At 40.7% G+C, this 14,034-nt stretch overlaps 1 protein-coding gene across 1 annotated transcript; it reads right to left on the reverse strand.

The window, feature by feature from the left end:
* LOC129779533 (allantoicase-like) lies at positions 1-1,388 on the reverse strand. The gene is made up of 2 exons (XM_055787087.1): positions 1,154-1,388; positions 1-1,086 (listed from the first exon to the last, which is right to left on the reverse strand). The coding sequence occupies exons 1-2, from the start codon at positions 1,220-1,222 to the stop codon at positions 22-24; spliced, it is 1,134 nt and encodes a 377-aa protein (XP_055643062.1). The 5' UTR covers positions 1,223-1,388; the 3' UTR covers positions 1-21.
* Between the last annotated feature and the right edge of the window lie 12,646 nt (positions 1,389-14,034).

The following is a 14,034-nucleotide window of genomic DNA, read 5'->3' on the forward strand; positions in this document are numbered from 1 at the left end:
CTCGTGGTTCATAATCAGTATTTACTTCTCACAACGTCCAAACAATCTAAGCCTAGAGATTCCACCATCTGGCGCTATAGTAATCCTGATATGAGTGCATGGTGCATTGGCCAACAAATCATCTTCCTCATAGATGTGTTCCTTGTGCGCCGACAGTTTCCTATTATCTAACATAACAGTCCACTTCGCTCCTTCCAGATCTTGATCCTCACGCAGCAAAGCGGCTTCTATTCTAACACTATCCGGAAAGTTTCCCTTGAAATGGTTCGTATCCAATACAATCCTTCGGACGGTCCCCTTCATACCCAGCTTGAAAACGGCCCACTCGCAACCGGGCACCTTAAGAATACCCCGCTCATCGGTCGTTAGGATTGCTGGCCGGTCATTTCTTCGAGCGGTTTCCCACCCATCACCCATGTTGGCGCCCCTCTGCGGCTTGATCAAATTCCTCGGATGTCCGTAATGTGCGTTGGAGAACTCCAAACACTGGCCTCCGTTCAACATTGCGATAAGATCCACCAGCTCTGCACTGTCAGCCATCGAATCACGATCCGGTTGCACCACACCGTAAACTCTCAGTCTAGCAATTCCTCCGTCCGGGTAAATATTTACCCTCAAATGGGTAAACACATTCTCGTTGGTATCCACGCCGAAATAATGTTTTCTTGTTTTGTCGTAACCCGGCTTCAGTGGAGTATTCTGCACGATCTCCTCCCATTGGAAGTTTTTGATTTTTTCCTCCATTTCGGACCCATCGCAGCCGGTTCCAATGCTGCCCTCACGACGTACCGCGATCTGTCGCTCCCGACGTGGGTCAATTCGTGCGCCTTGGATCGACATCCGGGGGGCGAAATTGCCCGTGAAATGTGCCGTATCCACTACGATCCCCTTGATGACGGTCGGTGCGGCCAACCGAACGATGCACCAATCATGACCGGCTATCCGCTTGCGGCGTGTCTCCCAGCCGTCCATCCACTTCCCAAAATCGGTGTACTTGTCCGGGATGAAGATCGGTTCCTCATCCCTCAACATTCCCTCGGCCGGAGCGAAGAAGTCATCCGTCGAAAATAGGATTCGACCACCGCTCTGACAGAAATAAGATGAATCGTTTATTATCTCGATTAGAAATTAGTCAAATTTTTGGATTAATTACACTTTCTGAGGCAAGCTCACTGAGCTGCAGGAAGGCGGCAGGTTCAGTTGTTCCGTTCTCTTGGAGCATTTTTGTTGTTGTTGTTGATGGGGCAACTGCAGACAATCGACTAATCTTTGCCCAACCCAAACTCAACGCGGTTTGGCCTGTTGGTTTCTATTGGTGCGCAACTTGCACAGTCAGAATATTAAATAATGATAATTTTGCTATCAGTATTATTCGGGAGTGGAATATTATATGTGTGTGAAACAATTTCGAATGAGTGAATCCCGCAATCTAATCTTCTGCCTGCGCTCTGGGATGAAAATATCTTGCTTACATTGTATTAGGTGATGAACGATGAGCGCGACAAAATTCTTCTGCTCGCTCCGTTCAATTATCAGTATTATTGTTTGCGATAAATGACGACTTTGTTGTACACACGCGCGTTCGTATGTTTTGTTACATCAGATCTCTGTAATTTTCCTCTCCCGCCAGTAAGAGCTCCTTCCGCCCAAATGTTTCCAGTTACTGTAGCCGGCCGGCGGGGAATCAATCAATACTTTTGGACAGATTTCATCAACTATTCGTCAACATTCGCTGTATCGGATAAGTTCAACAGAACGGCAGTTTTGCAAAATCATTGCAAATCATTCATCATTATTTCGTGGAAATTCACACACCTTACTGTTCATACTGCATCAACCGACATTCCTCAGTCACGGTATTGGCCAGCCGGTTCCACCAGTTCTGCTGATTGTTCTCTTCATCTTCAACTTCCTCTCCATTATCGCTCAATACTTCTCTATTGGACGGAATCGAGGACAGTTTAGCGGATTCTTGCTGGCTCAAAATGGTCAAGGCATAACTAGATCATCATTGGACCTCATGAAGGGTAAAATACGTTTGTTGAATCACTTGTATAATCCCGAATCCATAAGACCGGATAAGACCATAAAGAATTTACATTGATTCTTTACATTACATTTTGAAAATTTCTCCTCAACAGGAGATAATTAGGGAGAAGTTGAAATTTAATATTCTAATGTTTGCATTATGTCACTTCTATGTAAGCGACATCGACAATTGCCTTACACAAAATTGCAGCTTAAGACAACTTGCAGATGATGGAGTGGTGTCTGTCGTAGGATCAAACGAATCCGACCTGCAAGAACCCTTACAAGATACTTTGAACAATTTTTCAACCTGGGCCATTGGGCTAGGGATCGAATTCTCCACGGAGAAAACAGAGATGGTGGTTTTTTCTAGGAAGCATAAACCAGCAAAACCAAAGCTTCAACTTTTGGGTAAACCGATCACTCATGCTATGTCATTCAAGTATCTTGGGGTCTGGTTCGACTCCAAATGTACTTGGGGGGCCCATATTAGGTATCTGAGTAAAAAATGTCAACAAAGAATAAACTTTCTCCGTACAATTACCGGCACCTGGTGGGGAGCCCATCCCGAAGATCTTATAATGTTGTATCGAACAACTATTCTCTCAGTGATGGAGTATGGCAGTTTCTGTTTTCAATCAGCTGCCAAAACACACCTCATTAAACTCGAGCGAATTCAGTATCTTTGTCTCCGTATTGCGTTGGGATGTATGCCCTCAACGCATACCATGAGTCTCGAGGTTTTGGCAGGCCTACTCCCACTAAAAGATCGCTTCAATTTATTATCTCTTCGGTTCCTCATCCGGTGTAAGGTTATGAACCCATTGGTGATCGGAAATTTTGAGCAACTGATCGAGCTAAATTTTCACTCTGGATTCATGAGTTCATATCATGAATTCATCTCCATGCAGGTTGTTCCTTCTTCGTATATTCCCAACCGTGTTTGTTTTCCTGACTACATCAATTCCTCTGTACATTTTGATCTGTTCATGAAGGAGCAAATCCATGGAATTCCAGATTATCTTCTATCGGGGATCGTTCCTACGATCTTTAATGCAAAGTATGGGCGTATCAATTGCGATAATATGTACTTTACTGATGGGTCCTCTATGAATGAGTCCACAGGATTTGGAGTGTGCAACGTATTTTTTAGCACCTCACACAGTCTTCAGTATCCTTGCTCAGTGTATATTGCTGAATTGGCAGCAATACACTGGGCGCTGGACAGCGTCGCCTCACGACCTGTTGAACACTATTACATTGTAACGGATAGTCTTAGCTCTGTCGAAGCTATCCGTTCAGTGAGGCCGGAAAAGCACTCGCCGTATTTCCTTGAGAGAATACGAGAAGTTTTGAGTGCTTTAACCAGACGCTGTTATGTCATTACCTTTGTCTGGGTCCCTTCTCATTGCTCAATTCCGGGTAATGAGAGGGCTGACTCATTAGCAAAGGTAGGTGCGATTGAAGGCGATATTTATCAGCGTCAAATCGCCTTCAATGAATTTTATTCTTTAGTCCGTAAAAATACCATCGCTAATTGGCAACGCAAATGGAACGAAGATGAATTGGGCCGGTGGCTCCACTCAATTATCCCTAAGGTTAGCTTCAAACCATGGTTCAAAAGTCTGGACTTGAGTCGAGACTTTATTCGCACCTTCTCCCGACTCATGTCCAACCACTGTTCGTTAGACGCGCTACTCTTTCGTATTAATCTTGCCGACAGCAATCTTTGTGTTTGTGGCCACGGTTGCCACGACATCGAGCACGTTGTTTGGTCGTGCGAGTTGTATCTTGTCGCCAGATCGAATTTAGAAAACTCCCTCAGGGCTAGAGGAAGACAGCCCAATGTGCCGGTGAGAGATGTGTTGGCTCGGTTAGACCTTGATTACATGTCCCAAATCTATATTTTCCTTAAAGCTATCGATGTTCGTGTGTGATTATCCTTATATCCTTATATCCTTTGCGTGCAATTGGTCCCCTTGCTACAAACAGTAGAATAAGTTGAAATGTAAATACACAATAGATATACGAATATATTTAAGAATTGAGTGTGTGAGATTATCATTATTGTAACAATTTCCTTATATCCCATCCTTTTCCTGAACAAATATGTCACCCTACTAAACTCGAGTAGACCGCGAGTAATCGGTTTTCTACCTTACTTACCTTAGATTAAGAAAATGTTTATGTATAGTAATAAAAATATAATTAAGAATTCGGCTCCGTTAAACTTATGTAACTGAGCCTGTAAAAATAAACGAATTTAATAAAAAAAAAATGTTTGCATTAAAAAAATGGACAATGCAGCATGCAACATCAATCATAGTAACCCATGAATCAGCAGACAAAATTTGACTGCTCTATCGGTCGAACTCTAACCGTGATGGCGAAAACAGTGAAGCTACTCCGTTCAGACGTGTGCGTGTTCAAAGAACGGTTCCTCGTCGCGTCGAAAACGGACATCGTGCCGCACTTTGTTTTTGTTTTTACAAGCGAATGTGCGAGGAGCTGAAAAAAGTCATTAAAATAATGCCAAAGATGAGATTGGTTTTTTTGTGGCATTTGTGATGATTTTGACTACGGAGCTTTTATAGGGTTGCGGAAAAAGAAATGTCGTATTTCTGATCGAAATTTGACGCTTTATTTAACATACTTAAAATTATCCAATTTAAGTCAAATATGCGCCGTTTTGTTCGCAAACTTGTTGCCATTTAGAAGGCAACTTCATTATCCCCCCCTTATAAAACCCCCCTCCTTATTTCCAAAAATCTCAGACAGCCAGTTTTCGCAAGCCTCTTTTGAGGCCAACTTAGTATCACCAAGAGTGTTTTGCATGGACCGGAAGAGATGATAAACACTTGGAACCAGATCCGGACTACACGGTGGGTGCAATAGGACATCCCATCCGAGCTCCCGTAGCTTCTGGCGGGTCATCAAAGATGTGTGAGGCCGAGCGTGGTCGAGTGGTGGAAAACAACACAATTTCTGGCCGCTTCTGGTCAATCGCCTGCTTCAAACGGTCAAGCTGCTCATAGTAGAGAACCGAGTTGAGGGTCTGGCCATAGTTGAGCAGCTCATAGTGGATGATTCCCTTCCAATCCCACCAAACACACAGCAAAACCTTCCTGGCCGTCAATCCGGGCTTGACGATGGTTTGGGCCGGCTCACCGCTCGACCACGACTTTTTTCGCTTTAGGTTGTCGTACGTGATCCACTTTTCATCACCAGTCACCATCTTCTTCAAAAATGGGTCGAGTTCGTTCCGTTTCAGCAGTGCATCGCAGGCGTTGATTCGGTCTAAAAGATTTTTTTTGGGTCAACTCGTGTGGCACCCATACATCCAGTTTTTTTTTGGAATCCAATCTTCTGCAAATGGTTCCAAACGGTGTTATGGTCTATACCCAGTTCCTGGCCAATCGAGCGAGTGTTCACATGCCGGTCTACTTGGATGATTTCAACGATTTTATCGGTTTCCACGACGATTGACCTACCAGTACGGGGTGTATCTTCGACAGCCACTACACCAGAACGAAATCGATCAAACCAACGCTGTGCTGTGCGAATCGTTACAGTATCGGGTTCGTAAAGTACACGAATTTTTTCGGCCGCCTTCGTTGCAATTTTACCTCGCAGGTAGTAAAAACGTCGAGCGAAGCAAGCCATAGCTATAGCGCCATAGCGAAGCAAGAAGCTTGGTGGACTCCATCTTTGACGCGCTATAACTTGAGACTGTAAAGGGACAATCACAACATTGTCAAAACGACATTTGTAGCACAGATTGTCGTCTTTAAATAGCCGTATAGCATGACCCGATGCGATAAGTACTAGAGATGGGCAAACCGTTCATGAACTGTTCAAAAGAACTTATTCACCCAAAAGAGTGAACGAACGGTCGTTCTTTTCTACTAGGCAACAGTTCATATGAACTGTATACCCAGTTCAGAACGAACTGACCGCTGACTGAACTGTGTATACAGTTCAGTTCAGAACGAACCGTGTACGGTGAACGATGAACTGTGTATGCAGTTCAGAACGAACTGTGTACGATGACCGCTGGCGGAACTGTATATACAGTTCAGAACGAACTGACCGCTGGCTGGACTGTGCATACAGTTCAGAACGAACTGTGTGGGGTGATAGATGTATAAGAGGAAAGAAGACGAACGAGTGATAGATGAATGGTGGTGCAAGGTGAATGGTCCTCAAATTAACGAAGGGAAACAAACGATAGCCCCATGAAACAACAAAAATAAGATGTCTGTATTGTCGTTTTTATAATAAAACGCAGCATTTCAGGATACGATGGTTTTTAAATTGAATTGTTTGATTATTGATCAAACAAAATTATAATTTCATATTTTTAAGTTGAGAGTTGAGTTGAGTTAACATTTCAGTAAGATGATATGTAAATCGACCTCCCCAAGAAAATACAGTCGAAAACGAAATGTCCCAAACAGTCTTGTTAAACAGTAAATGAATATTCGGATCGCTGATATGAAACATTTTTTCTATCATATCATATTGTGCTCCATAATTTTGAGATAGGCGTTCGTGTTTTGGTATAGTTTTACTATAGCAGCTATTGCCAAACATCACAAGAAGAGCATACAAAGCTAGTTTGTGCTGAGAAAAGTAAATCACGGTTCGAACTAAATCAAAATTTCAAAATCAATATTTGATTTGAGATATTTTTCACAAAATTCGGAGAATAATTATTTGCTAATAAATAGCATTTTATGAATGAACAGAACAGTCTTACATAACATCCCACACTTTTTTATACTTGCTTTGACATATCCCTCTACTGTGCCAAAGAGTGAGTGAACTGCTCAGAAGAACTAGTTCTCCTAAGTGAACGGTTGGTCAGTGAACGGTTCATTGAAGTGAACCGTTTTGCCCACCTCTAATAAGTACAACACAAGATATGTTTAAGTGTTGCCATATATTGACAATATACGACATTTCTTTTTCTCCAACTCAATATAAAGACATATTTGTTAAAATGCCAAAATCGTCCCCTACTACTACAAGTATTTCAGCTAACTTTTGGACCGCTTTGAAGCCATCTTCAATATAGTTCCTCAATTAATTTCAGGACAGCTCATCAGCCAACATAAGAGCAGTTTGCCAGTCAAATTTTAGAGGGTTTTTCGGCCATCTTGAGGACAGCTTTGTGCACAAATTCGGGACAATTCATCAGCCTATTTCTTATTTCAGGCGCACATCTGCTCAATTCGAGTTTATGTCATCTTCTGCGCCAATCACATCAGTATTATCACCATCACTAAAACTGCCATCATCAAGCCGCAAGTATTCCTCCTCCTCCTTAAATGGCACTAACGTTCCTAGAGGAACTTCGCCGTCTCAACGTAGTATTACTTGCGTCATTTTTACTAGTACTTAGTTGAGATATCTATGCCAAATAACACGCCTTGAATGCATTCTAAGTGGCAAGCTCTAGAATACGCGTGACCACAGTGCAAGTCGGAGGAAAATTTTTTTTGACGAAATATTCCCCCGACCAAAACTGGAATCGAACCCGAACCCCCGGCATGTTGGGGGGTGTGACGCTAACCACTCGGCCACGGGAGCAAGCCGCAAGTATTCCGCTCCGGAAAAGAAAAAGCAAAATTTACTGTTGGAATTGACTATGAAAGAAAACGAGAATATCGATGCTTTACTGGAGCATTCCAAAACGACAGATTTTCAAATAATCGAGCTAATGAAGGAGAATAACACGTTGATGAGCAAGCTGATCGACAAAATTTGAAGCATTATTTGAAGCATTTTTTATTATATGTGAACCAAATAAAACATGTCCAAAAAAATCAAAAGTAGTTCACAGTATCATGAAATTAAAAAGTGGCATTTTACCAATTTACCCTACAAATTATATATTACGAGCAGAGTACATAATAGAAAAGTAACGTTAAGGGAGCCTACAACACTGATTCAAAGTGATCTTGGAGACCTTTGTTTTTGATTCCATTTCGTAGGACTTCTTCATAAATTCATGAAAATTATTAACACCCAATAACATGCTTTCCAGGTTTTACTTTTTCTAGATAGGTAGACGGTTTGACAGTTCGATAAGTATGTTTGGTTTCGCTCTTTGCGTTACTCTTTTATTATATACTCTGACTTCGAGGACGTTCATATTTTAGACAAGTTACACCCTATACAGTTATTATTCAAAATTTGAAGTGTGAAATTTCAAGCTGATCGTTCAGAGCGACTAACATGAATCCCCTTATTCGGCGTTTTGGGTGAGGCGAGATGACCCTATCTCACTAGCGAGATTCCAGTTACAGGTAAACTTCGATATAACATATATTTCACTTTCAAAATTGTACGTTGTAACGAATCGTACGTTATATCGAAGCATAATAAAGTACTCACAAACGCAGTCTATAATACATTATTGTGTTGCTATTTTAGTCAAGTTAATGAATAACTTCAATCAGAAGACGAAGCCAGCCTTTCTCATGATGTTTCCCTTCGTACTGTTGATTAAAGACCGATTCATTTAGAATCTGGAATCACAAAACCAGAGGTGAACTAAATGCTTAAAATATTATAAGAAAATTGGAACTTAAAATAAGCATTTTTCCAATTATTTACGTAAGAACACTTAATAATTCATTGTACAGTCATCCGTTATGACCATACTGTTTTTATAGTTTTATAGTTCTTACACCCTCTGTTTTTATAGTGAATATAGGGGCATGAGATAATAGGACAGCGCCCCTGTGATATTCATCAAAATGTACCATCAGTGCGTTTTTAATCCTGAATGCTGATGCGTTTTCATTTCTTATTACCAATCCTCTTTTCGTGGCTGTTGCTGCGATTTTAAGGTTTAAAGATGGATCATCCATTTTTTTGTTTATATGATCATTGTGGTTGTTACATAGGTTGTGTAGAATGCCGTCGAATGAGGTCGACCTCCAAACCTTCCCCGATTCTTCTGAAACGGCATGTTTTTTTTTGCACTCCTAACCCGGATTACAAAAGCGGGTACGAACACAACGCTTTGGCTCGGTTATTTAAGATTTCACTGAAGGATATGCCTTCATATCTTCTGTTGACTGAATTTCAACGCGTGCCATTTAATGATTAGGCAAAATGTTGATAGCCAATTGTTGCGATAAGGCCTATTGACTAGACAATAAGCGTTTAGAGGCAAATGAACTGCAAAGTTTAAAGCCTCTTAAAAACAAAGAAAGAAAGAAAGAATAAGCGTTCGACGTACATGTAAAAATCGAAACTGAGTGCCTGAAGTTCATCAAATCAAGCAAATTCGCGTTTCGAGAAGTACGTACACTTGAGAGATGCATTAGAGGAAAATGTAAAATGAAATAATCGTTTGATAATTCTTCCGTTGATTGCTAAGCTAAGGTAGTCTCACGTCAACCTTGCGGTTATATCATAGATATAACCCACCCATTTTTTTCCTTGGTTTTCAATATGTTTTGTAAACTTCAAAAACAACCCTGAACTCATCCTGGTTGTTATTTGGACATCGAAGTATCATATGAGAGTATAAGAGGTGTGCGTTGATGCGATTACGAATGGTTTCTTCGAATTTTTGAAAATTGCCTTTTTGTCCGAATGTGCCCGATGTGTGGGGTAGTTGTGTTCCTACTCCGAATAGACTTCCAATAGTTCTATTACAGAGAGCATACAGGGCATTTCCAAATGATCCAACTTACAAGAGTTTGCGGCTTGTTTTTGATTCTGTCTCGGTTTCTTCTGCATGGGTCTTTAGTCAAAATCTCATAACCTCTACCTAGAATCCAAGAGACCAATGCCGCTCGACAAGAATGAAACCGTTTTAATTATCCTTCTCTTAAAATAGTTCACTACTCATATCCATGGCGAAGGATTTCTTTTAGTACCATTCGATTCGAATCGCTCGATGTTATGCTCAATTTCTTTTATTACTTTGGCCGCACATCTCAATCACTTTTCAATTGCGGCAGCACTTCTCCAATTTAGTTTGATTTTAAGTAGATATCCAATATAACAGTTGTTTTTTTCTTCTTTTTTCTAGCGTTTCTGTGAGTTGTGTTGACTTCGTTAAATATAGTTATTCTTGCGTTTGTTTTATAATTAATATTACTTATTTCAATAGTTCTTTCACTCCTTAACCATAGACCTCCGCACTTAGTATTTATTTGTTTTCAATCATATATCCTCATTTCAGTTTAATAATTTTTGCTCTTTATAATTTTCTTCACTTGAATTTTTTTCTTCAGAGTAAGTATCATTCATCTTCCAGAATGTAAACGTAACAGATGAAGAAACTAAGCTAATCGAAACGAACTACTACCGCGTGTCGTCAGACATGCCGTCTGTTGAGATAAACGAGCGGAATAGTTACACGCCTTTCAATTCAATCATTTTCTACGTCTTCTATACTTCAGTATGATACGATGAACAGTTGATGATAAAAACAAAATCTTGAAGTCATTTTGCGTGGTTTCTTTTTACTACCTAGTTGAGATATTAAGAAAAGCTTTGGAGGTGCCAATTTGATAAATCGACTTAAAAGAAGAAAAGATGTGCGCCGCGGATATAAACAATAATGAGGAAATTATTGTCCAATACATCGATAGTGTTAATTATCAGGTGTTAATGTGCTTTGGCGGGGGATAAATTTACGGAAGAGTCACTGTGCAAATTTCACAAATTTATATTGGTTTTTTTTTCTGTCCTAGCTACCGATTTCCATCTGGCGTATGTTCGTGTATCACACCTTGTTATGTTTGTTTTATTTCTTTTAGAAAATTCTTCAGTCTTCTCACCGGCAACTGCAGGTATCTTGCGCCGAAGCAAACGAATCCGAAGCTTTACCTGGGTTGAACAGTTAGTGCCAATATTCTTAGCAATCATATCGATCCCCGGTCCGATCGGCGATTGATCACAACACAACACTGACAAGCGCACAAAAGCTGCTGATGACAACCACCTATTTTTGCGTATTCATGGCTTGCCTGGATTTGATGACTTGCATCACTTTGCCATTCGTCATATTCATTTTCTCATGCGTTACTTTGATTTTGCTTGTGTAAATGCAATCACAATTCGATAACCATCATTTGCCGACAATTAGTTTTGATTTGCCGAATATGTTCAATCACCACGGAAACCAGATGCACATGCTCTTAATTCGATCACTTGTTTTCCATCTCTTTTCATAACTGCGTTCAATAATTGTGGGGTTTCACTTTCTTTGGAATTTGGTCGCCGGATGTTTTCCTATTATAGTCATTAATCAATTATCTTTCTGACTGTGGTGGTTAAGCTTTTTTTGCTGTTTCTACTTTATGTTTATTTCCGCAAATGTACACCAACTTGATATGCAGGGGTTATTCTCTAAATAACAGAGCATGGTATTTTGTTCATTTATTCCGGTATGGTTAGTTTGTCTGGGAATTCAAAAACAGAAAAAAAATATTATTTGTAAAATTATTGTAATTTGGAATTCATACGGGTCATTCATATTCATATTTCGAACGACTTGATAAAATTCCATTCTGTATTCCGTTCGAGTTGTTTTTGCATTTCGTTCGATCTGTTTTTCTTCGAACATTAAATGGGCAAATGTTCGAAATAGGGAATGCGAAATTATGACTCGAACGAAACAAAGGTTTTGAACGAAATGGAAATCCGTCGGAATACAGAATAGGGCTGATTGTACCAATGGCCATCTTCATTAATGGACTTCACATGCTTGGATAGACTGTACATTTCGTGGTTGTCCTCCATGATTGACTAGGACTAATGAAGTTGCACAAAGCACACTCCGAATGATGTCTTAAAGTATCAATTCATTCTCATTGTGGAGGTTTTATTCATTTATTTATTTATTTATTTTGGCTTAACGTCTTTACAACATGGCCCGATTTACAATGTTTCTCCAATTAACTCGGTTCGTGACTATCTCTCTCTCTAATTCCGCGGGCACCCCGTGCTCACCATATCATGCTCCACTTGGTTTAACCACTTTGCTCGTTGTGCCCCTCGTCGTTTCGTAATAGCCGAATTCCCGATGAACACCATTTTTGCAGGATACTTGTCCGGCATTCTTGCAACATGTCCTGCCCAGCGTATCCTTCCAACTTTGATCACTTTCTGGACACTGGGTTCGCCGGTGAGTTGCGTGAGCTCGTGGTTCTTCCTTCGCCTCCATACACCGTCCTCCTGTACACCACCGAAAACGGACATTGTGGAGGTTTACATTACTTCAACTTCAAGTAGTCCATAAGGACGACGACCAGGTCCCTAACCGATCGGGATCGGAATGCCGCAGATTCAATCGCTTAGGGATTTCATTGCGATTACAAATTGACATCGGAGACGAATGGATCGTAAGTTTCAAAGTATCCGTTAACGAAGGATCAAAAGATTGCATCGGTGAAATGTTTCTTTTTTATTTAATGGCACTAACTTCCTAGCGGAACTGCGTCGTTCCAAAAAAGTGCTAACTGGGATGACATTCTGTATGACTGCTGAGACATTCCTGAGATTTGTCAATGCGCAGAGGAGAATTCAGAAGTACCTATCCTAATGATACGCAATGAAGTGGAGGCATCATACAAAAAATACATTCGTTAGCTGATTTCAAGTTTTCGTTATGGTTATCTGGGTCTACACTGCCATTATGCCATCTAGGGTAATCTGTGCTTCATCTGTATGGTGGCCAAAGATTAAGGAGACTACAGCTGTTGAAAGGATAAACAAAGTCCGACGACTGGCATGCGTTGTTATTACTGGAGCAATGCGAAGTACGCCCTCAAAGGCATCGAAGACTATCATTCATTTGTTACCCGTGGACCAACTTGTGCAGTAAGAGGCTCAGCGCTCTAAAGCTTAAAAGATGGGGGAACATTCTAGAAGTAGGTAAACTTGGGCCACTGAGTCATATCGACTCGATTTACATAGTAAGGCCCTTTATCTCACAATGGAAAGAAGAATTGTGTCCAATCTCCGTTTATTGTTTCCTACGTGACGCTAGATTACAAAAAATAATAGTCTCTGGGGACCTTCTTCCACAGGTCTTAGTTTTTTGAAAACACGTGTTCCTGATTCTGCGCACCCATAAAATGAACATTTATCTGTCAAAAAGTTATTTCTTGACAAACAAGTTTCACGTGTCATCCAACCTGAGTCAGTTTTACTCACTGACTAACCGTCGGGAGCGCTATTCGCAATTACCGCAGGAAGGCACTGTTTATACGGGAATAATAGCAATAGCGGAACCAATACACCAACCGCACTAGCTGAAAACAGCACTGTGTAGTACTTCTTCTCCGAGTTCGCGTTAGAAGTATGAATGTATTATTCGCCAGCTGGTACCAAAACCACTTCCTTTGTTGGAACAATAATTATGGGACGATTCGTCCATGTTGAACACACGAGTAGAATCTTCTAAGACGTTGCTGATATCTTCTCGTCGGACGTAATCATCTACTTCTTGGAACTAATTCCGTATTTTATTCGCTAGATGTCGGATGGCGTCTTGGGAAACCATTCATCCACTTGTATCAAGAAACACCTCCCTTAAATGGGTTCTTCCTGTTAACGGTTCGCAGAAAATATCCCACGGATGCCTTCAAACGTTGTTTCCGGAGGACACTTTCTTCTGCTTCCTTCCGCAAAACTGAGTGCTTTCCAGGGCGTTTCATGTTACCATTCAATTTCAGTTGTGCATGCAGAGTACTTTCCAGAATTTCTTGATATTTTGCTGCTCGGCGTTTTGAAATACCTTTTCTTGTCTTCCCCATGGTCAGAACAAGCTATTGACGGGAATTTTTTTTTCCGGAGTCATCCTTGTTTCATCCTGAGCAAAGAGCATAAAAAACATAAGGAGCCTAATTCTGGGCGTTTTAAATTCTCTTGACGTGGGACTACGTCTAACCGGAGTATATGGGGGTGAAATGAAAACTTAAACACAGAACATGCAGGAAAAAAAGAATGATTTCAAATGCTTATAACTCGAAC

Source organism: Toxorhynchites rutilus, chromosome 1, assembly GCF_029784135.1.
Source record: "Toxorhynchites rutilus septentrionalis strain SRP chromosome 1, ASM2978413v1, whole genome shotgun sequence".
Lineage (NCBI taxonomy): Eukaryota > Metazoa > Arthropoda > Insecta > Diptera > Culicidae > Toxorhynchites > Toxorhynchites rutilus.

What these genes read in the sequence shown, in the direction of transcription:
- LOC129779533 (XM_055787087.1), bottom strand. Translation starts at nt 1,222, where the DNA reads ATGCTCCAAGAGAACGGAACAACTGAACCTGCCGCCTTCCTGCAGCTC. An exon ending in GTGAGCTTGCCTCAGAAAGT is followed by an intron (nt 1,087 to 1,153) that starts GTAATTAATCCA and finishes TATTTCTGTCAG; the next exon opens with AGCGGTGGTCGAATCCTATT.